We start from the raw sequence: 23,499 nt of genomic DNA on the forward strand, positions 1-23,499 counted from the left end.
CTACCGTCATCCAGCCTTCTGTGGTCAAGACTGAAAGTGACGTCATAAGAACCGTTAAAGTGCCCTGGGGGACCTCCAACGTGTTATACGGGAATCAACTCGCCATGCAGATGCGAGGCGTCAATTGCAAACACTGACTGGCTTTGTTTAGAAGTTAAAAGCCAGGGCATGCACGCACGCACACGCGCACACACGCACACACACACAGTCACACACACAAGTGGCAGGCAAGATCCGCTATCTGCTACCATTACATCAAAAATGTGAAGGCAATCCAGAGACTCCAAGTCTGTCATTTCCACAACAGCAGCTACACTGCAAAAACTGAAATCTAACTAAGATAAAATATCTCAAATAAGGCTGATATTTGCTTATTTGATCATTCTTCTCACCGAGCAGATTTCATGTTTATGAGTGTTTTACTTGTTTTAAGTGTATTGGTCCTAAATGATCTCAGTAAGAAATGACAGCTTGTTGCTGAGATGTGATGAGCTATATTGAGTAAAACATGCTTGAAAGTAGAATATCAAGTGTTGCAAAGCTGTTGCAAACACTCCCAAGTATAAAACTACTTCTTTAAAGTAATAATTTCTTATTTCAAGCATGAAAAAAAATCATGATTTTGACACAATTGTATCATAATTAAAACAGATGACAGCCAAATGGACTTTGCTGTTTTATTTTCAATGAAACAATAGAAAAGAGGTACTCATATAGTCGTACAGTTAGCACAGTACAGTAAACTGACAGTTGATATTTAAACATTTAAACATGTGACATTTCTAACTATTTTGAACAGAAATAGTTCACGCACATTCAGGTAAATTCTTCAAAATTACAATTAAAAAAATTTGGCCGGGGGCGGGGCTGTATATATGCGCACTAATTGACTGAAAGAGCACGCACTTGGCGCGATGATGTCATGTTGTCGATGGAAAAATGCATTTTTAGACCATGTGATTTGCCTGAGCGGCTAGGAGAGACCGAGAGTAACGAGCGCTTGCCTTGTTGCTTTTCCATTAAGAACAATAAGTGAGTTTTTAGTATAAGTTTGCTGGTTTGAAGAAATGTAATGCCGGGCACATATCATTATGTCACGATAATGGCACGGGCATTTACTTCATTTAAGAATATTTTTCAACATCTATCCATCCATTTTCTATCGCTTGTCCCTTTTGGGATCGCGGGGGGGGTGCTGGAGCCTATCCCAGCTGCACATGGGTGGAAGGCGGGGTGTTAAGGTCTCATTTTTTTTCTACCAAGAAAAGTGCACTTGTTAGTGATAATATATACTTATTTTAAGGTGTTTTGGGGTTTATTGAGGTTAGCAAATGTGACTTGTTTAGGAAAGTCTTGACAAGCCAAATTTTCTTGTTCTATTGACCGATAATTTAGCTTAGTTCAAATAAAATACCCCTCATTTTTGTATTTTTTTTTTCCTTCTTGTTTTTGAACACTAACTTTTTGCAGTGTAGGTGTCAGCGCTGTAAACTAACACGAGCACAGCTATGTTGACTGGCACCATTGAGCAACCTTTGCAGTCCAATAGCTTGTGGAAGGCTCATTGGAACTCCACTTCCTCCTCCCACCTTGAAGATAAACATGCTCTCATGTCGCTGCAACAGCAACCAGTATGTTAAGAAACACTGATGCAAGCGGCTAATGATTTGTTTCCTTATGTATTATCTAATGAGTGCCAGAGGCACTTCATAGGGAATTTTACACGTGAGCCCAATGTTGTGCACTTGATTACAAGCGAGGAGGGAGGAAGGGAGGAAGGTAGGAAGGGAGGAAGGTAGGAAGGGAGGGTTGCATACTTAGCAAAGCCAATGAAATCCTCATGGTTGGTGTTGATGTAGGACAGCTCAATGTCAATCAGCAGCAGAACCTTCATTTGAAGCAGAAAATCACAATTAGGGCAGAAGGGTAGCAATTAAAAGACATGTTTTAGTGTGTGTGTGTGAATTATATTTATATAGCGCTTTTCTCTAGTGACTCAAAGCGCTTTACATAGTGACACCCAGTATCTAAGTTACATTTAAACCAGTTTGGGTGGCACTGGGAGCAGGTGGGTAAAGTGTCTTGCCCAAGGACACAACGGCAGTGACTAGGATGGCGGAAGCGGGAATCGAACCTGCAACCCTCAAGTTGCTGGCACGGCCACTCTACCACCCGAGCTATACCGGGTGGTAGAAGTCACAAGCAGCAAAAAAAACCTCTTTACATGATGTTTACTACCTGGGTTTGAGCAGTCCTTCATAAATAGTGGGTCAGGCCTCCTTGGGGCCTGGGGCCAATATGATGTAACCCCAGGAAATGCTCTATCAGTGTCATGCTTCCAAACGTGCAGAACGTGGTCATTGTACCCATTAATCTTAACATCTTCATTTTTAATTATAAAAAAAAACCTTACAATCATTTTTGTTTTGTAGGTTTTAAGTGTGTTATATATCGTGCTGCTGATCAATTTGAATGTATAATCATTTATTGATTGAATGTTATTTTTAAGTATCGAGTGGCTCAAGTCCGTCTAAAATGTTTATAATTGGAAAAGGATATTTTTGTATAATTTCAGGCAAATAGATGCACTTTAAATATTTTCTGTTACAGACTAAAAAAAAATGTTAAGAAGGTTCTTCTTTGTTGTAAGCTGATATATATTTATTTCATCTTTTTTATTTTCTTTGATGTAGATAAGGATACAATGTTATGCATTGGTGTATTTATAACAATTTTATGGATGATACTATTTAGAGATGTCCGACAATGGCTTTTTTGCCGATATCCGATATTGTCCATCTCTTAATTACCGATTCCGATATCAACCGATACTGATGTATACAGTGGTGGATTTAACACATTATTATGCCTCATTTTGTTGTGATGCCCCGCTGGATGCATTAAACAATGTAACAAGGTTTTCCAAAATAAATCAACTCAAGTTATGGAAAAAAATGCCACTGCCATATTTATTATTCAAGTCACAAAGTGCATTATTTTTTTTTAACATGCCTCAAAACAACGGCTTGGAATTTGGGACAGGAGGTTAAGGTGGGCAGGATTGAGGTGTGGGGGGGTAGGGGGTAGCGGGCGGTGTCCCGGAAGAGTTAGTGCTGCAAGGGGTTCTGGTTATTTGTTCTGTTGTGTTACGGTGCAGATGTTCTCCCGAAACGTGTTTCAAGATTCAAGATTGTTTATTGTCATAGGCACAGTTAGACAGTTTGCCGTGCAATGAAAATCTTACTTTGCTAGTCCACCCTTCAACAAGTCACACGGCACTAAGCTAAAAATAAAAAAAATAAAAATGTATGTACAAGGCACAGTAAGTAACATAACATTATTGTACATTCTGATTGACAGTCAACAATATAAATATGGAGGTGACCTCGGGTCAGAGCAGCAGTTAAAGTGTCTTTAGTGATCAAAGGTGAAAAGTGTCTACAGTGATGGTTCACAGTTCGGTGGTGGTCAAGGTAGCTGCCTTTTGTTCAAAAAGACAAAGTAAAAATGGGGTGGAGCTAGCATTCACAAGTTAGCATTCACAAGCCTGATGGTCTGTGGGTAGAAACTGTTTGTCAGTCTCGTAGTCCTGGATTTCAGGCTCCTGTATCGTCTGCCTTATGGTAGGAGGCCGGAGAGACTGTGCTGGGGTGTGTACTGTCCTTTATGATGGTGTGTGCTCTACTGGTGGCCCTTGTAGAGTACATGTCCTGTTGTGAGGGGAAGGCTGTTCCTGATATGTACTGAGCAGTTTTAATCACTCGCTGGAGAGCCTTCCTGTCCTTTGTCATTCTTGTTTGGTGTGGCTTCACAGTGTGGTGCATATTTGTAAGAGTATTAAAGTTGTTTATACGGCCACCTTCAGCGTGACATGTATGGCTGTTGACCAAGTATGCCTTGCATTCACTTGTGTGCGTGAAAAGCCGTATACATTATGTGACTGGGCCGGGACGCAAAGGCAATGCCTCTAAGGCACACCCCCATTATTTATTGTTGTCTGGGTGGAAATCGGGAGAAATTTGGGAGAACGGTTGCCCCAGGATGATTTTCGGAGGGGCACTGAAATTCTTGAGTCTCCCGGGAAAATTGGGAGGGTTGACTGACCATATTTGATATTTCCATGTATATATTGTCCTTTGGACCCCCTGTCAAAAGCTTCTACTAGCTTATTTGGGGGACCCTTTCACGTACCAACATCTTTAAATGATGATATTCACCACTATTGTAAATGTTATATGGTATTGTGAATAAACTTGTGAAACTGGGACACGCAACTGCTCTGTACTTCTCCTTACGTCCGCGTACCACTCCGTACAGCGGCGTTTTAAAAAGTCATAAATTAAACTTTTTGAAACAGATACTGCTAATTTCCGATTTTACATTTCAAAGCATTTATCAGCCCAAAATATCGGCAGTCCGATATTATTGGACATCTGTAATACTATTTGTAGTTGTGGAAGAGAGTGAGGTGTTTTCTTTCAAAATAATTGAGAAGCAGAGTGTTAGAGCAGTGGTTCTCAAATGGGGGTACGCGTACCCCTGGGGGTACTTGAAGGTACGCCAAGGGGTAGGTGAGATTTTTTTTTAAATATTCTAAAAATACAAACAATTAAAAAATCCTTTATAAATATATTTATTGAATAATACTTCAACAAAATATGAATGTAAGTTCATAAACTGTGAAAAGAAATGCAACAATGAAATATTCAGTTATGGACATGTTCCATAAATATTGATGTTAAAGATTTCTTTTTTTGTGAAGAAATGTTTAGAAGTAAGTTGATGAATCCAGATGGATCTCTATTACAATCCCCAAAGAGGGCACTTTAAGTTGATGATTACTTCTATGTGGAGAAATCTTTATTCATAATTGAATCACTTGTTTGTTTTTCAACAAGTTTTTAGTTATTTGTATATATTTTTTCCAAATAGTTCAAGAAAAACCACTACAAATAAGCAATATTTTGCACTATTACACAATTTAATAAATCATAAACTGATGACATAGTGCTGTATTTTACTTCTTTATCAACCAAAAATATTTGCTCTGATTAGGGGGTACTTGATTTAAAAAAAATGTTCACTGAAAAAAGGTTGAGAACCACTGCTGGTAGAGGAACATCAAATATCGTGTTGTGGTTTGTGATCTCATGAAAACAACACTTAATATGAATGTTTGGGTTTTTTGAGCTCATCATCCCACCAACCTGGTCTTTGCTCTTTCCTTCCCTTTCCCTAATGTAGGTGGTCACAATCCTCTCGGTCTCCTCTCGCAGCCTCGGGTAGGAATTGAGCTGAAAGACAAAGAGAGCGGCGCACAGCTAATGCAGCGCTGAACAACCAAATCATGTGTCGGCATGTGAGTTGAGCCGAGGTAAGACTTACCAATAGAGACAGGACAGGAGTGAGAAGTGAGAATAATAAGATGAGAACAAAGAAAAGGGAAGGAGACAGTCAAGTGCCATTTCAGGGTGACACAGTATTTCAAAAAGACACACTTGCAGGTTCAGGAGTTTACCATCAGCCAGATGAAAAGAAAGACATTTCAAAGAATAAAAGCTAAGTTAAAATAGTAGGATGATAAAATGCAAAAAAGTCACCTCTGGCTGATAGTTTCAAAGGTTAGTAAAAGGAAGAATGAGGCGGAAAAGTGACAGAAGCATAGAGGTGGACATGGCGGAACGTCTCCCTCTGTCCACAGGGGGGCAGAGGAGCACTGTTACTATGGCAACCACAGCACCTTGGGCTCAGTGTGGTATTATCCACCTATCCCAAACCCAGCCCCTGTAAATGTCAGTGTGCCAATGTGGCCTGCAGGGAAGCTGGCGGGTAAGGTTGGAATTTGGTTAGAGAGAGATGAGCAGTATGGAGGTTGTGTGAAGGTGGGAAGGGGGAAATTTGGGGGTGTGCTGGAAAGCTTAAGATTTGCATATGGAGTCTCAATTAGGGTACGGGGGACAGACACAAATGGGAGTAGGGATTCAATGATGGTGAACATTTGACTGGCAAGAGGGATGGCCATCCTCTCCACGAGTGTGTCCAGCGGTTACCTTGGCGGCACACTTCATGGCCAGCGCGGTGAGCTCGGACACCACCAGGTCCACACATTTGAGGCTGGGCGCTTTGAGTTTGAGGATCTGCTTTTTGACTATGGCCTCGAAGGCTAGGTCGGGGGTGAAGAGCCCCGTTCTGAAGGGCCGCGGGGGTTAGAGGAAGGGAAGCCGTTTGCCAGGGGGGCAGAGAGAGAGGAAGAGAAGAAAGAAGGATACGGAAAGAAAGACAGTCTCAGTTCAGTTAGTCAATTCTTGTGTTTTGGTAAGAAGAATCAAGCAAAGGCGGACAAGCCAAAGATTTTTACGTCCTTGCCCATAACTTGCCAGCTCCTCTTGACGTCAACTACAACTTAGAGTTTAAGACTACTGGCTTTTAGGATGGACGGGCTGTGCAACCTGCGGCTTGTCCAGGAGAGACCAGAGATGCTCAGACGGCACTGAAACATCTGGGATGCACGACCACACGTCATCCTTCACAACACTTCACAACACCACAGCGCCGTCTGAACACAGGGCTCTACTCCGCTCGTTTTGGGCTGGAGGGCAAACTGCGCGGAACATGAGGTTCTGCCTCAGTCTACCCTGCGTCAGAACCGCCCGCGGTGGCCCTGTGTTCCAAGCCCAGTCAGGACACCCCTGCAGTACCTTGTGGGTGCACTGCCTGACTGTGTTGATGAGCTCCTGAATGACCAGATCGATACATTTGAGACAGGGCGTTTTCAGCTTAACGATCTGCTTTTTCACGATGGCCTCAAACGCCAGGTCTGGAGTGAACAGTCCCGTTCTGAAGATGCACAGAGAGACAAGAGGAACAGCGCACAGGACAAATGGTACAGTTAACAGGGGTGTGGGCCAAAGAATCAATAAGACAATCAATGAATGGGCAGACAAATGGATAAAGACAAATAAAGGAAAATAAACACGACGACAAACACCAAAGACTCATATTTGTCCCACCCTCATCTCAATTAAGAAAGCCTCCTCTTTGGAACTCAGCTGAGCTCTAAAATTATGACAAATTTACCCTCTTCAATTCAAGACTCAAAACACATCTACTCCCGTTTGCTTATTTAGTGTCATTTTAGCTATCAATTGTTTTTTAAATTGACATTTGCCATTTTAAACCGATATCTTCCGTTTTATGTGTCTTATCTAATTTTTCAATGTTTTTTAGTTTTTTTTAATCCCTAAATCGTGTTTTGAAGAGTGTCCTTCAATGCCTAGCTAGGCGCCCTATAAATAAAATGACTTATTATTTTAATTGGTCAGAAGTAAGGGTGTCCTGATAAGAATTTGACCACTTCTGGGACTCAGCCCGAGACCAATATTAATGATTTCTATTTATTGTTTTAATTGGTTTTACCCTTTAAAATCTTTTTTAATCATATTTATTTTTGTATTGTTTTTATATCGGTTTTAAATATTTTTGTTTTTGTTTTTATTCAGGTCGTTTGTGGAGCTAAGGATAACATTTAAAAATATTTTTAATATTGTTGTGCAGCACTTTGGCAACATTTTTGTTGTTTAAATGTGCTATACAAATAAAGTGGATTGGATTGGATTGGATAATCCGAAACGATATCAGCAGGAATCATAGTAGATATGTTTATTATTATTTTTTGTGTGGAATGTTAAAAAAGGTTTGATCAAGTACAATTAGTCAAACAGAGAAAATTGGTAGGTATGAAAAACATGAACCTTATGGCAGATGTATGCTTTTAAAGTGGTGTTTATTCGTGTTTTGGCAACACTTATTGGTCACAATAATTCATTACGTTAAGATCATGTTGCTGTAAATATAATAATGTGGACACATTTGTTACTGGATCCTTCTTAATAGTAACAATTCCGTTTATATTTACATCTAACACAATTTCCCCAATATATACATATATATATATCTATATATATATATATATATATATATATATATATAGATATATATATATTTATATACATACATACACATACAGTACATATATACGCATATATATACAGACGGGCCCCCAGGCGATTTTCTTTTTTAAACCAATGCGGCCCCCTGAGTAAAAAAGTTTGGGAACCTCTGGCCTACTATGTTTACCTTTTCTAAATTATTTCGCTTAAATAGAAAGAAAGCTCAAACTTGTGTGCTCACTAGAGAACATTTAACGTTTTGGCTATCCAGCTTTGCAGTAGTAATATTGAAGCTTATACCGAAGACTTTAGATGCAAGCCGATATGATCCGATATTTGTTTTTTTTCGCTGATATCCGACTGATATCTGATATCAATATCGGATCAGGACACCCCTCTTCATAAGAAAGAAGATACTATTTTAGCTAATGTTTAGAGCTGAAGTTTTGAAAGGAACACACATGATGGAACACCTGAATGTTTAACACACATGCACATACAAAAAATAAATGCGGAATCCAATTAGTCACAATTAAGCCCCCAAACATAAAACGTGCTACATTGACTAAAGACACATAAACAGTAACACAGCAGTAACAGGATTCCTCTGAGTAAAAAAGAAACAACAAGGAGAACAGAGGACATTTTCAATATAAGAAATACATTTTGAAATGCACAACACCAGGACTATGTTTGATTATCAAGCTTGAATCATGTGGGTGTGAAATCAGCACAGCCTTGTGTGCAAGGTGAGTACATGTGTACAGTGAGACACTTCTGCTCCACTTGCCTGACACCGTGAACGTTCTTGATTGCGTGACTGATTTCTCGCCGCAGCTCCTTCTCATCAAACACAATCTTTGTCATCGGGGAGGAGAAAGCAAACATTAATTTAGCAAACCAAAGAAAAATAATAATAATAATAATAAATTAGCCATCCAAAATAGTTTTGCCTATGTATGATTATTCAATGCAGTACTTTCATGTTTCCCATATTTTGGATAAAGCTTCTTCACACTGACTGACCTTGACTAGTTCAAATGGGAAGCGCTCGTGAAAGATGCGGTTGATCTTGGCACCACCAGACAGCTCGTTGGTGTCCACCTGGTCTCCGGAGCCTTCGATACGCTTCTCAAAATCCACGCCGAACTGCTGCACCATCCTGTGGAGGAAGAAAAGACACGAAACCGTGTGCTGTTGGTGTTTTTGACAATTCAGCAAGAAATGGCTGTCCGCTGCGCTCACTGCAACAAAGCCTTGGTCTTGCGTGTCGGGTCATCTGGGCTGAAATTCTTGTACTCATCCACTTCCTTTTCCAGGGAAAGGAGCTGACTCTGCAGCTTACTGCGCAGACCAGGAAGTGTGTCTCTGATGTGATTGGTCAGTTGCTGGAGACAGACAACACATGATAAGGGAAGACGTATTTAAATTAGGGATGGCAAAAATACCGCATTAACTCCTGATTAATCACACACAAAAAAAAATTGCATTAAACATGCATAGTTGCAGAGTACTGTATTTTCCGGACCATATGGCGCACCGGATCATAAGGCGCACTGCCAATGAATGTTTTATTCTCAATCTTTTTACATATACAAACCCTGTTTCCATATGAATTGTGAAAAATTGTGTTAGATATAAATATAAACAGAATATAATGATTTGCAAATTATTTTCAAGCCATATTCAGTTGAATATGCTACAAAGACAACATATTTGATGTTCAAACTGATAAACATTTTTTTTGTGCAAATAATCATTAACTTTAACTTTAGAATTTGATGCCAGCAACACGTGACAAAGAAGTTTGGAAAGGTGGCAATAAATACTGATAAAGTTGAGGAATGCTCATCAAACACTTATTTGGAACATCCCACAGGTGTACAGGCCAATTGAGAACAGGTGGGTGCCATGATTGGCTATAAAAGCAGCTTTCATGAAATGCTAAGTAATTCACAAACAAGGATGGGGTGAGGGTCACCACTTTGTAAGCAAATTGTCGAACAGTTTTAGAACAACATTTCTCAACGAGCTATTGCAAGGAATTTAGGGATTTTACCATCTACGGTCCGTAAAATCATCAAAAGGTTCAGAGAATCTGGAGAAATCACTGCACGTAAGCGACGATATTACAGACCTTTGATCCCTCAGGCGGTACTGCATCAAAAACCGACATCAGTGTGTAAAGGATATCACCACATGAGCTCAGGGACACTTCATAAAACCACTGTCAGTAACTACAGTTGGTCGCTACATCTGTAAGTGCAAGTTAAAACTCTACTATGCAAAGCAAAACCCATTTATCAAAAACACACAGAAACGCCGCCGGCTTCGCTGAGCCCGAGCTCATCTAAGATGGACTGATGCAAAGTGGAAAAGTGTTCTGTGGTCTGACGAGTCCACATTTCAAATTATATTTTCAAACTGTGGACGTGGTGTCCTCCGGAACAAAGAGGAAAATAACCATCCAGATTGTTATATGCGCAAAATTCAAAAGCCAGCATCTGTAATGGTATGGGGGTGTATTAGTGCCCAAGAAATGGGTAACTTACACATCTGTGAAGGCACCATTAATGCTGAATGGTCCATACAGGTTTTGGAGCAACATATGTTGTCATCCAAGCAACGTTATCATGGACGCCCCTGCTTATTTCAGCAAGACAATGCCAAGCCACGTGTTACAACAGCGTTGCTTCGTAGTAAAAGTCCGGGTACTTTCCTGGCCCGCCTTCGGTCCAGACCTGCGTCCAATGGAAAATGTGTGGCACATTACGAAGCGTAAAATACGACAGCGGAGACCCCGGACCGTTGATTGACTGAAGCTCTACATAAAACAAGAATGGGAAAGAATTCCACTTTCAGAGCTTCAACAATTAGTTTCCTCAGTTCCCAAACGTTTATTGAGTGTTGTTAAAAGAAAAGGTGATGTAACACAGTGGTGAACATGCCCTTTCCCAACTACTTTGGCACGTGTTACAGCCATGAAATTGTAAGTTAATTATTATTTGCAAAAAAAAAAAGTTTATGAGTTTAAACATCAAATACGTTGTCTTTGTACTGCAATCAATTGAATATGGGTTGAAAATGATTTGCAAATCATTGTATTCCGTTTATATTTACATCTAACACAATTTTTCAACTCATATGGAAACAGGGTTTGTATAAGGCGTACCGGACTGTAAGGCGTATTAAAGGAGTCATTATTATTAGTTTTTCTCTAAAAGTGAAAGACTTCCTTGTGGTCTACATAACATGTAATGGTGTTTTTTGCTCAAAATGTTGCATAGATGATGTTTTACACATTATCTTCAACTCACTTTCTGACAGTAGCTTTGGGATGCACCGTTTTGTGGTTGGTCTTTTTTACGCGGCTCACCTTCGACAGCGTCTTTTTCCCGCCATCTTTGTTGTAGCGGTGAAGCTTGCAAGGACGGGAGTGGAAGAAGTGTCAAAAGGTGGAGCTAACTGTTTTAATGACATTCACACTTTACTTCAGTCAATAACGGAGCAGCATCCCCTCATCCGGGAACAACAGTAAGGCTGGAAATGTGTCTCGTGAAAAACTATCCAACCGGAACTCTAATAAGTAAAGTTCCCTGGGTGAATAATGTAAACGCACTACACCAGTATGTTTTAGTGCTTTCATGGCGAGTTTACTGGCAGATATAAGTAAGAACTTTACACTACCTTATATTACAAATGACAACAGCAGAAGATGAATGTCCCACAAAAAGAAGAAAGAAAAGAAAAAGAAGAGGCTTATCCACTACAGTGTCGGCCCGGATTACAAAGGCGGTTTGCGCAATTTTTCCAGACTATAAGGCACACTTAAAAAAAATGTTTTCCCTCAAAACTCGGTAGTGCGCCTTGTAGCCCGCTGCGCCTAATGTGCGGAATAATTCATATTTTGCTTACCAACCTCGAAGCAATTTTATTTAGTACTTGGTGTAAGGATAGGTGTGACCAGTAGATGGCAGTCAAACATAAGAGATACGTGTTGACTGCAGTATGGTGGGAATATGACTCAAGTAAACACCACCAACATTTTATGGGTTCCATTGAAATTATATAACACTACACACGGCGCTCAAAAATCTAACTAAATGTTTTAATACGATTTTGGTAAGCTATGAAGCCGCACCGCTTGATGGATTGTACGAGTATTATTATGGTGTGTGTATAAGGTACAACATATTATCTGGCATTTTGTTTCACAATATTATGCTAAACCTATTTTTCTTACCCTTTGGTACCTGCTGATCTGCATAAATCCAGAAAAATTCTGCGCGTCCGCCTTTGTAGTCCGTAGCAACACCGTACTTGATAAGCTTCTTCCTTTTGTCTATTTTCTTGTTATGTGACATTCATCCTCCACTGTTGCCATTTCTAATATGAAGTTCTTACATCTGTCAGTAAAGTCGCCACAAAAGCGCTAAAACATACCGGTGTAGTGAGTTGACATAATTCACCCAAGGAACTTTAGTTATGAGAGAGTTCTGTTTTTTTCACGGGACACATTTCCAGTGTTGTTGTTTCTGGATGAGGTGATGCTGCTCCGTTATTGATGGAAGTAAAGTGTGAATATCATTAAAACGGTTAGCTCCACCTTTTGACACTTCTTCCACTCCCGTCCTTGCACGCTACATCGCCACAACAAAGATGACGGGGAGAAGACGCTGTCGAAGGTGAGCTACGTAAATAGGACCGCCCATAAACGGGCGCATCCTGAACTGTCACAAAGTGACTTGAAGATGATGTGTAAAACATCATCTATGCAACATTTTGACCAAATAACCACCATTACATGTTATATAGACCACAAAGAAGTATTTTACATTCAGAAAAAAATCATAATAATGACTCCTTTAATGGACCCTATAATCCGGTGCGCCTATACATGAAAAAAGATTTAAAAAAGATTGGCAGTGCGCCTTATGGTCCGGAAAATACAGTAATAAGACGTGGTCCAAATTCAAAAATGTGATTATTGCGATCGTTTGACCCAAGACACGAGTGCACACCTGGTTGAGAGCCTTTTGTAGATGCGGCGTGCCCATTCGCTCCGCCATGTGTCTGTAGCCAGGGTGGGAAAGGAAGAACTTTCTCTCGGCCGCCAGAGCAGCACGGATGTCCTTTTTGCCGTCAATGTCTTTCTGACTTCTGTTCACCACGCCAATGTAACCTGCGCACGCATACACACAGAAAAGGCTCACAATTAGGGATATTTCCATCAAGGATGTATGCTCCTCATCCCAATACCAATCATCAATTTACTTTTTACATTAGTTTTGAGCTAAACAGTCAATGGTACACAATAACTAAACAAAATTAATTCCTCATTGAAATATGTTTTGCCCTGAAAGTCCTATGTATATGTACTGGGACTTTGTAAACATTAACAAAAACAATGAAGAGAATAAAAATCTGAATTTATCCCTCTTGCATGGATCATGTACTGATACTTCCTTGGTATTGACAGCACCAAACTATGGATCGATCCGCCCTCTGCTCTTCCATGTCGTGTACTGACATAGATAGATAGATAGATAGATAGATAGATAGTACTTTATTGATTCCTTCAGGAGAGTTCCTTCAGGAAAATTAAAATTCCAGCAGCAGTGTACAGAGTTGAGATCAATTTAAATAAAAGTAAAAAGTAAATAATGGGGGTTTAAAAGGAAACAAAATAGAGAAATATTACAAAAAGAATAAAAACAATGGGAATAACAATATAACAGTAAAATAAGAATATAACAAGACAAAGTAGGCAGTAGTGACCATGTTATGAAAACGTATTGCACTGTTAATGTTTTGCATCCCCTGTCATCCTAGTATCCCCCGCCCCCCGCCCCAGAGAGGAGTTGTACAGTCTAATGGCGTGTGGGACAAATGAGTTCTTGAGTCTATTAGTCCTGCACTTGGGATGAAGTAGTCTAGCACTGAACAGGCTCCTCTGGCTACTGATAACGCTATGCAGAGGGTGACTGGCATCATCCAGGATGCTCACTAGTTTAGTCACTGACTGTGACAATGCTGACACTAGAAGAGTGACTCTTTGGGCACCTCACGTTGTGATTATAATTATGATTCAGGTGCTATGATTTGATTCCAAATTCAGGGTGAAAAAAAAAAAGCCAGGTCGAATTTAAGACTTTTTAAGACCATATTGACACAATTTAAGACCATTTCACATTCATACGGACTAAAAAGTATAAATGAATAAAGGAAAATCAGAGGGTCACAATGAGTTGTAAGTTGATTACCTGCTGTTCCACATTAGAAAACAAAATGGTTAAACTAACTACACACATCAAAACCTCTCTATTGTAATCTAATTGAAAAAATAGTTGCAAACATCATAACAGACATTTTTCAGATTTTCCGTCGAACTGTTTTCTTGCATAAGGAGCAGTGTGTGAATGTGAGTGTGAATGTTGTCTGTCTGTGTTGGCGACTTGTCCAGGGTGTACCCCGCCTTCCGTCCAATTGTAGCTGAGATAGGCGCCAGCGCCCCCGCGACCCCGAAAGGGAATAAGCGGTAGAAAATGGATGGATGGATGGGTGGGTGCAGTGTGCTTCATAGAAAGTGTTTCCATGTAACCACAGCCAAAATGTCAGCAATGGCAAAGGAAAGCACAACAATATTTTGACTTTGAAAGGCACTGTTAGCATTCCTGCTGAAGCTATATGGTTAGCTTTTGCAGTGTTATTGTGGCTGTCAGAATTGAGCAAACAGATACAAACATTTACAGAACTACTATTGTATCTGCACACAGTTGTGAAAAACAGTGTGAGGCAGAGCGATTGTTTTAATAGACAGAAGGCCATTATGTCTTGCAACCTTGTAATTTGGATAACACACATTTGCTAAGCTCATTTCACATCTGGTATGTTTACATTTGTACATGATTTTTGTGCCTTTTTCGAAAATATATTGCTAACAAACAATACATAATGATAAAAACTAAACAGGCGACCTGCGTAGCTTTTAATGTCAGTTGCTGTATTAACTTGGAGAAACGATTAGGAGTGAATAGCTAACCTGAAATGATTGGAACAAATAGAAATAATAAAAGAGAAATAGGTTTTATTGCTGAGTACACTACTAGCACAGGAAAATTAGTGGGTGCTTACTGTATGATTTCACTAGTAAACACCTCATATTGATCTCCTTTGGCATTTGGCGCCACTTAACCCACATACCGTATTTCCTTGAATTGCCGCCGGGTATATAGTATGCGCCTGCCTAGAATTACTGCCGGGTCAAACTCGTTTCGCAAAATAATTAGCGCAGTCTCAGGATTAACGCCGGGTCAAACTGGTTTCGCAAAATATTATTTTTATTAGCGCATGTCTAGAATTTCCGCCGGGTCAAATTCGTTTCGCCAAATAATTAGCATTTGCCTAGAATTTCCACCAGGTCAAACTCATCACGTCACGAGTGACACTTCACCTGTCATCATTTTGTCAATGGAGGAGGCTGATTTCAATAATTTGAAATCGCATAAAGGGAAGAAGATTAGGAGCTATTCAGTAGGATTTAAGGTCCAAGCTATTGAATATGCTAAAAAGAACAGTAAGCAGCTATGTTTTATTAATATACCGTAGCTGCGTGTGTCAAATATGAGTCATTAAATGACTCCCGCCCCCTGGTGGCAGAGGGCACTAGTGATCCTTCTTGCGACTACTCGGCTGCAGAAGAAGTGACAACGAGCAGCAAAAGAGTGAGCAGCGTGTGTTTATTTTTTCCGATCGCTTGCATTTTTAACATGGAGGATTACATATCTAAAATAAAACTGTTTTCTAAACTGGACTTTCAATCAAAGCAGGAGGTAATAAAGGAAGATCTCCATCGAGACAGAGAGACTGTTAAAACTGAAGAAAGATAAGGAAGACTTCTATAAACAAGTTATCGATGCTTTTGATAAGAAAGAGCTGCGCATGGACTTTATAAGTAAAAGTATTAAATGTGCTTTTCATGATGGTATCCTTACATCACACTCAAATTTATAAGCGCAGGCCTAAATTTACCGCATGCCTTTGGGAAGCGCCGGAGTGAGAAGAGGTTTTAAAATAATTAACGCATGCTTGCTTTTACCACATGCCTTTGGTAAACGCCGGAGTGAGAAGAAGTTTTAAATTAATTAGCGCCCCGGCGGCAATTCAATTACGGTACTTTTCCAAGAAAATCGAACAATACCGATGAGGGATCAATCGATGGGTGGATCCCTAATTACAATGCTTAAACTCAACAACAAAGCAAGTGAATTAGTGTGTGTCCGTGTTTTATATCCTCACCTCTTCGCAGCGGCAATAGTTTATTTTCAAGGATGTCCTTTGCGTCCGTGCCTTCATCCATCAGGTCCAGTTTAGTGATGACACCAATGGTGCGCAACCCTACACAAATGCACCAAAGTAGAATCAACGGCATCGCAAACCAAAATGTCAAAAGCAGCAGAGAGCCAAGGTGCTCACCCTGGGGGTCCACCTCCTTGGCAATCTTTAGGGCGTCCGAGTTGGCCAAGTCGGTGTTGGCCGGCGTGACAGCCAGGATCAGACAGCTTTCCTTGGTGATGAACTGCATGAGCATGTCCCGGATCTGGTGCTCGATGTCTACCGGCTGGTCTCCCACAGCCACTTTAGTCATTCCCGGAAGATCGATCAGGGTCAAGTTCAAAACTGGGACAAAAAGGGGAGCGGGCGGAGGTTAAAGATTTTTTTAATGATGACAATATTTCTAATTGTTATGAGAAAACAGCCCTCCAATTGAATGTGAACACACTGCCTGAGACTCTCTGCAGTTGAGAAAAGAATCCCACAAGCAACTATTTGAAGAAATACAAAATTAAAAGATCCATTTTACTTTTCTTTTGTGGGATTTTATATCACGTGTACATAAAGCCTTAAAGTAGCAGTCGTCTGTGGGAATCCATATGAAGTGTTTGTGTGTCTCATTGTTACCATTTGGAGAGTAGACCCTCAAGTTAATTGGGATGGGAGAGATTCCCTTGTTGGAGCCTGTTATCCTTTCCGTCTCCGCCTCGATTTCTGAGCGCACCTCGTCAAAATCCACAAACTTCTTTGCCTTGCAGTGCAGAAATTCAGCATATTCTAGAGTTATGACAAAAGAGAAGGGAGACGCCTCAGGCAAAGTGGCGGCACAAAGGGGCTGCAGAGTGATGAAGCACGGCAAGGAGACAATATTTCTCTTACAAATCTTCACACGGACTCACTCACCTGCTTTATTGTTGACCAGCTGCAAAATGAGAGGTCTGCGGGTAACAATGCCTGATCCTCTCGGAAGAAAGTCCCTTGGGTGGAACAAGCAGAAAGGCAGAGAAAGGTCAATAAACAGAAATGAAAACATGTTGGGCACAAAGTGAAACATAGGCGGAAAGAAAATGGAGGCAGGTGATGGATTTCACACACTCACCTGTCACACAAATCAAATCAAACGTGATGAAGTCATTTTTGTCTTATCATAAATGCTGAGAATATCTATTTATGCACACACAGTCTTGATGCTACGGAATAGATAGAATAGAAAGTACTTTATTGATCCCTGGGGGAAATTCAGCCCCACAGTTGGCTCACAATAGACAAACACTTAGGTATTTTTTTTACATGTGAATAATATAAATACAGTCTATTATACAGCATATTTCACATGTAAATAATACAAATACAATCTATTATACAGCATTATTCACATGTGAATAATGTAAATACAGTCTATTATACAGCATTATTCATATGTGAATAATATAAATACAATCTATTATACAGCATTATTCACATGTGAATAATATAAATACAGTCTATTATACAGCATTATTCACATGTGAATAACATAAATACAGTCTATTATACAGCATTGTTCACATGTGAATAACATAAATACAGTCTATTATACAGCATTGTTCACATGTGAATAACATAAATACAGTCTATTATACAGCATTATTTGCATGTGAATAATGTAAATACAGTCTATTATACAGCATTATTCACATGTGAATAATATAAATACAGTCTATTATACAGCATTATTCACATGTGAATAATATAAATACAGTCTATTATACAGCATTATTCACATGTGAATAATATAAATACAGTCTATTATACAGCATTATTCACATGTGAATAATATAAATACAGTCCATTATACAGCATTATTCACATGTGAATAATGTAAATACAGTCTATTATACAGCATTATTCAGGTGTGAATAATATAAATACAGTCTATTCTACAGCATTATTCACATATGAATAATGCTGTAGAATAGACTGTATTTATTATTATACAGCATTATTCACATGTGAATAATGCTGTATAATACACTGTGTTTATATTATTCACATGTGAATAATGCTGTATAATAGACTGTATTTACTATTATACAGCATTATTCGCATGTGAATAATGCCGTATAATAGACTGTATTTATATTTACTAATATACAGCATTATTCACATGTGAATAATGCTTTATAATAGACTGTATTTATTCACCTTTTTTGTAAGGGGTGCCGGAAGTTGGCAGACCCGTCAGCGATCCTGTTCTGTCCCCCTGTATTTTTTGTCTGCTTTTGAATGGGATTGTGCTGAAAATGTTAATTTCCCCTCGAGGATTACTTATGTATTTCTGATTCTTATTACTATCATTCTTACAAGACAAGGAAGCCATTGTGCAAGTTACAGGAACATGCTGGGCTAATGGGCTCAATAAAGCTTTTGTGTGAACCCACCCTGAGTCAATACAAGTGGTTTGAGCCACAGTAATGTTCCAGGACTACAATTGTGATGACATTCAAAGGAACAAACGCTGCCAATACAGCATGATGGGCAGAGGGAAGATGACTGCTAATCATTTGTTCATCCGACCTATAGTGTCAGGAAACTGGAGGAATGTATAACTACAAGGCCAAAGTCGCTTATTCAGCACCCAGCTTCTCAACTTCCCCTCCCGCTTGTAAACATCTGGTAGCTATAGCACACCCATTCTCGGATGGGGCGACCAGAGAGGTTCGCCAGCCTACTTTTGTCCTATGCGGCTCTCTATTGGACCGTAAGCTGACTTCATACCGCAAGCAGTGAGTCAGGAAGAAGGGGTGGCCGTCTATATAACGGGGAAGCAGTTATGTTGGGACAAAGTGGGGAAGGTTCCAGAGTGGCTCTTACGTCAGCACAGCGCTGTGTCATGCTCATATTGTGGAGCATGTGGGATTTGTTCAAGCAGCAGACAGTATAGAAAGCATGTAACACTGAACAAGAGCGAATGGGAGGGGAGAAATAAAGCTATAGAGCTAGTCAACAACTGTTTTTGTCCCATTTTAAAATGTCCTTGCAAGTAGTTCCCACTCTACCAACCTTTGTGATTAATGACACAATAGCAACACTTAGAATGTACAAGAAAATGTACATTTATTCACATACAGCAGGTCAGGGAGGCGCTGTAAGACCTTCAACGCAAGGACAAATAGACTGAAAAACAGTTTCTATCCTAGAGCTGTTATTGCCTTAAACTCTGCACTTACCTGAACGCTCACCACTTTATTAACCTGCTTCACTCTGACAGACAATATGTTTTTAAACATTTTATTATGTTTTTACTTTTTTCATTATTGTTGTCTTAAGAGGATTTGATGTAGGTTGTTTTAAAAGCGGGCAGCACGGTAGAATAGGGGTTAGTGCGTCTCACAATACAAAGATCCTGAGTGTCCTGGGTTCAATCCCGGGCTCGGATCTTTCTGTGTGGAGTTTGCATGTTCTCCCCGTGACTGCGTGGGTTCCCTTCGGGTACTCCGGCTTCCTCCCACATCCAAAGACATGCACCTGGGGATAGGCCCCTCCCACCACATAAGACATGCACCTGGGGATAGGCCCCTCCCACCTTCAAATACATGCACCTGGGGATAGGTTGATTGGAAACACTAAATGGTCCCTAGTGTGTGAATGTGAGTGTGAATGTTGTCCATCTATCTGTGTTGGCCCTGCGATGAGGCGAAGACTTGTCCGGGTGTACCCCGCCTTCCGCCCGATTGTAGCTGAGATAGGCCCCACCGCCATCCCAAAGGGAATAAGCGATAGAAAATGGATAGATGGAATTCAGTTAATAGCAGCCACAGGGGCTTGATTGCTCAACGTGCCACACAGAAGTCAGAAACATGGCACAGCAGGTGGGGCACGAGGCCAAATGCCATAAATTTGAGACATGCAACTGATTGTGGCTACGTCAAACAGCTAATTTGGCGCACACTTTCCCCGTTTCATGAAAACATATCTTACGTTAGGTTACGGCAGGGGTGCCCACTACGTTGATCGCGAGCTACCGGTCGATCGCGGAGGGTGTGTCAGTCGATCGCCAACCAGGCTTTTAAAAAAATAGACCTAAAAATGAGCAATCATCAATCTTCACCAAGACGTCATTTGATTGACATTCACGGCACCCGAGATCTTGTGAGATGCCTGCTGCGAGATCATTATTAAGAAAAAATGACCGACAGGACGGCGAGAAAAACTTTTTATTTCAACAGACTGTCGCGCCATACCTTCTGTCAAAACTCTAAAGGCCGACTGCACACTTCCTATCTTCACAATAAAAGCCCTGCTTCATGCTGCCTGCGCTAACAAAAAAGGAGTCTCGGAAAGCTGGCGTGCACAAGCGAGCAAACAAGTTTTCCGCCAATGATTTTCTTGTAAAGTGTATGGAAGCTGGATAAATAAGATACCAAAAACCAACCACTTTCATGTGGTATTGTACAGAAAGGACAACTTTTTTTCTCCTCCATTCAAAAATGTGTACGCTATCATCACTACTGTCTGATTCCAATCAATGCAAGTCATCAGAATCAGGTAATACACCAACTTATATTCTTGTCTTCGTGAAAGAAATACATCTATATGTGTTACACATGCTTGTATTATCATTAAACACATTTAACTTGTTTACAAAAATGTCTCTTTCATAAATAAATATATATAAAATGATATGAATGAGGTACATCTCCTCGATTTGGTCAATTGGAAAGTAGCTCGCCTTCAGAAAAAGTGTGGGCACCCCTGGGCAACGGCATGCCCACTGTGGCACACCTGGTGTAGAGGGAGGGTGAACAACATGTGAAGTGAAGTGAATTATATTTACATCATGCTTTTTTCTGGAAACTCAAAGTGCTTGACGTAGTAAAACCCATTATCAACATCTTTAAGCTACATTTAAAATCGCGGGTAAAGTGTCTTGCCTAATCGACACCACAGCAATAACTAGGATGGCAGATGCAGGGATCAAACCTGGAACCCTCAAGTTGCTGGCACGGATGCTCTACCAATAAAGCTACGCCGCCTGTGTTGTGTGTGTGATGCCGAAATAATGACACTATCCAGCGTGTTGTCAGCCATTCACAGACAAAACTCAGCCACAATAAAGGGAGTTGTGGGTTTAATTGGAGGGGCATATTGGAAGGAAGCAAGGAGGTCTTGGTTCCATTATTGATGGGCTGTAAATGATGAACGAGGCTGAGCAGATTGTGTATCGTTTCATGCATTATGGATGGACGAAAACGAGCGTCGGTGGTGCGAGTCTCCCTCTGAAGAAAGAGGAAGAGTAGGGCAGAGAGAGAGAAACTTCCTCCTTCCTTGAAGCATCCTCTCTTGAAAGACCAACAATCGGTCTAAAGCACAGGTGTCAAACTCAAGGCCCGGGGGCCAGAAGTGGCCTGCAACACTTCATTTTATTTGGCCCACGAAAGCCTGGAAATAATATGTATCAATAAAGTCTTACCAAATGTATTCTTCCTTTCTATTTTGGCAGAAATAATCAAATAAATGTACTCCATGTAATTACAAATTATGTTACCTTAAATATTGTCGAACTATGCAAAAATATATAATCAAACATAGACTTTTTTTTTTTTAAATATAAATAAATACTAATAATAATGATTTTAAAGCAAGTTATCCATCAAATGTAAAATTGCAATGTAAAAGTAGCGATAGATATCATGGTCAAATTGTATGTAGTTTTTACTGCATTTTTCTCTAAATGAAAAAAAACAGTATTATTTTTTCTTTTACTGTAATAAACTGTGGTGCTGTTTTGGCATTTACAGTAATACATTGAAAAATCTGCAGTTGTTGATTTTTGGTAAAAACAAAAAAATAAAACAAAAAAACTGGCAGCTCAGATGCCAAAATGTTGCTGTAAAATTGCAGCGTTTTTGTTTTTCACAAAAAAGAAGTACATTTTACAGTTACATACTACCCTTTTCACCATAAAAATAGCACTACTGTTTTTCCATTTAGTGAAGTGAATTATATTTGTATAGCCCTTTTCTCTAGTGACTCAAAGCGCTTTTACATAGTGTAACCCATTACCCAAGTTACATTTAAACCAGTGTGGGTGGCACTGGGAGCAGGTGGGTAAAGGGTCTTGCCCAAGGACACAACGGCAGTGGCTAGGATGGCAGAAGCGGGGATCGAACCTGGAACGCTCTAGTTACTGGCACGGCCACTCTATCACATGAGCTATACCGCCCCGGTATGCAGTAATATATACTACATTTTGATGTGAAATTATTGCAACTAACCATTTTTTTTTTATGTACTAATAAAATGCTTTAAGAAGTGTAGTAATAGTATTCACGGCTAGAAGCAGCCCTCTGGGGCCAAACATAACTGCGATGTGGCCCTCAGTGAAAAGCACTTTGACACCTCTGGTCCAAAGAAATAATTTTTGCATGCATTGGATAATTGAAGTGGGCAGGTGTACCTAATGTTGTGGCAAAACACCGACACTGAGTGCAAGTTATCATCGTCTGCCAAGTTTCAACTAATGGCTCCTTAATGGAACGTTAGGGCTTCATTCACGTTTGAGATTAAAATCCGCTGCGCCTTTAAACCCAAGGCATGATCCCACCGCTATTTTTTCCACACTGAGGCTGATAGCAGCAGATAGTACAAAAAGGACCTCCACCCCGGCCAGCTTGCAGCGTGAAGATACAATACCCTTCCTGCACTGTGGGACACTCAGCTAGCCAGAATCCGACACAAAACTAAGAGGTCGGAACTACACAAATACAGTCTACTCTCATTTGGGTTTATAAAATCAGATTCCTCGCAGTTTAAGGGGGGAAACCAGGAGAAAACAATACGTAGCAATTTTATTTAAAAATCCCATTCTTAGGACAAATGTTACTTAAAGACAGGTAGAGTGTTAGAATTCAAAGCTTCTTAGGGTTGTACGGTATAGCGGTGTTAGAATCGATATTCATTTCCACAGAGTTTAATGACTATATGCCTATTAAGGTTGTACGGTATACAGTGTTTGTATACTACTGCGATACTCATGAATCATGTTCAGTACTATACCGCCTCTGAAAAGTACTGGTAAACGAAAAAGTAGATGAATAATTCATTTTCTACAACTTGTACTTAAATGGGAACATTATCAGCCGACCTATGTAAGCGTCAATATATACCTTGATGGTGCAGAAAAAAGACCATACATTTTTTTAACAGATTTCCGAACTCTAAATGGGTGAATTTT

General features: G+C 40.0%; 1 protein-coding gene across 5 annotated transcripts in view; it reads right to left on the minus strand.

Annotated features, from left to right (window-relative positions):
• The window catches only part of dnm2a (dynamin 2a), a 54,021-nt gene that overhangs the window by 19,365 nt on the left and 11,157 nt on the right, over nucleotides 1-23,499 (minus strand). For 3 of the 5 annotated variants that reach the window (XM_061905182.1, XM_061905180.1, XM_061905181.1), the window contains exons 2-12: nucleotides 17,187-17,260; nucleotides 16,911-17,060; nucleotides 16,425-16,628; nucleotides 16,248-16,346; nucleotides 12,971-13,131; nucleotides 9,195-9,337; nucleotides 8,976-9,111; nucleotides 8,740-8,807; nucleotides 6,699-6,837; nucleotides 5,208-5,294; nucleotides 1,818-1,888 (exon numbers count right to left, since the gene is read on the minus strand). In XM_061905182.1, the coding sequence (XP_061761166.1) occupies nucleotides 1,818-1,888; nucleotides 5,208-5,294; nucleotides 6,699-6,837; nucleotides 8,740-8,807; nucleotides 8,976-9,111; nucleotides 9,195-9,337; nucleotides 12,971-13,131; nucleotides 16,248-16,346; nucleotides 16,425-16,628; nucleotides 16,911-17,060; nucleotides 17,187-17,260 (1,332 nt within the window). Of the gene's footprint in view, nucleotides 1-1,817; nucleotides 1,889-5,207; nucleotides 5,295-6,050; nucleotides 6,190-6,698; nucleotides 6,838-8,739; nucleotides 8,808-8,975; nucleotides 9,112-9,194; nucleotides 9,338-12,970; nucleotides 13,132-16,247; nucleotides 16,347-16,424; nucleotides 16,629-16,910; nucleotides 17,061-17,186; nucleotides 17,261-23,499 lie in introns of all 5 variants that reach the window. The other 2 variants (XM_061905184.1, XM_061905183.1) reach the window with 1 other exon arrangement.

The sequence above is a fragment of the Nerophis ophidion genome, linkage group LG07 (genome assembly GCF_033978795.1).
Source record: "Nerophis ophidion isolate RoL-2023_Sa linkage group LG07, RoL_Noph_v1.0, whole genome shotgun sequence".
NCBI classification, from domain to species: Eukaryota; Metazoa; Chordata; class Actinopteri; order Syngnathiformes; family Syngnathidae; genus Nerophis; species Nerophis ophidion.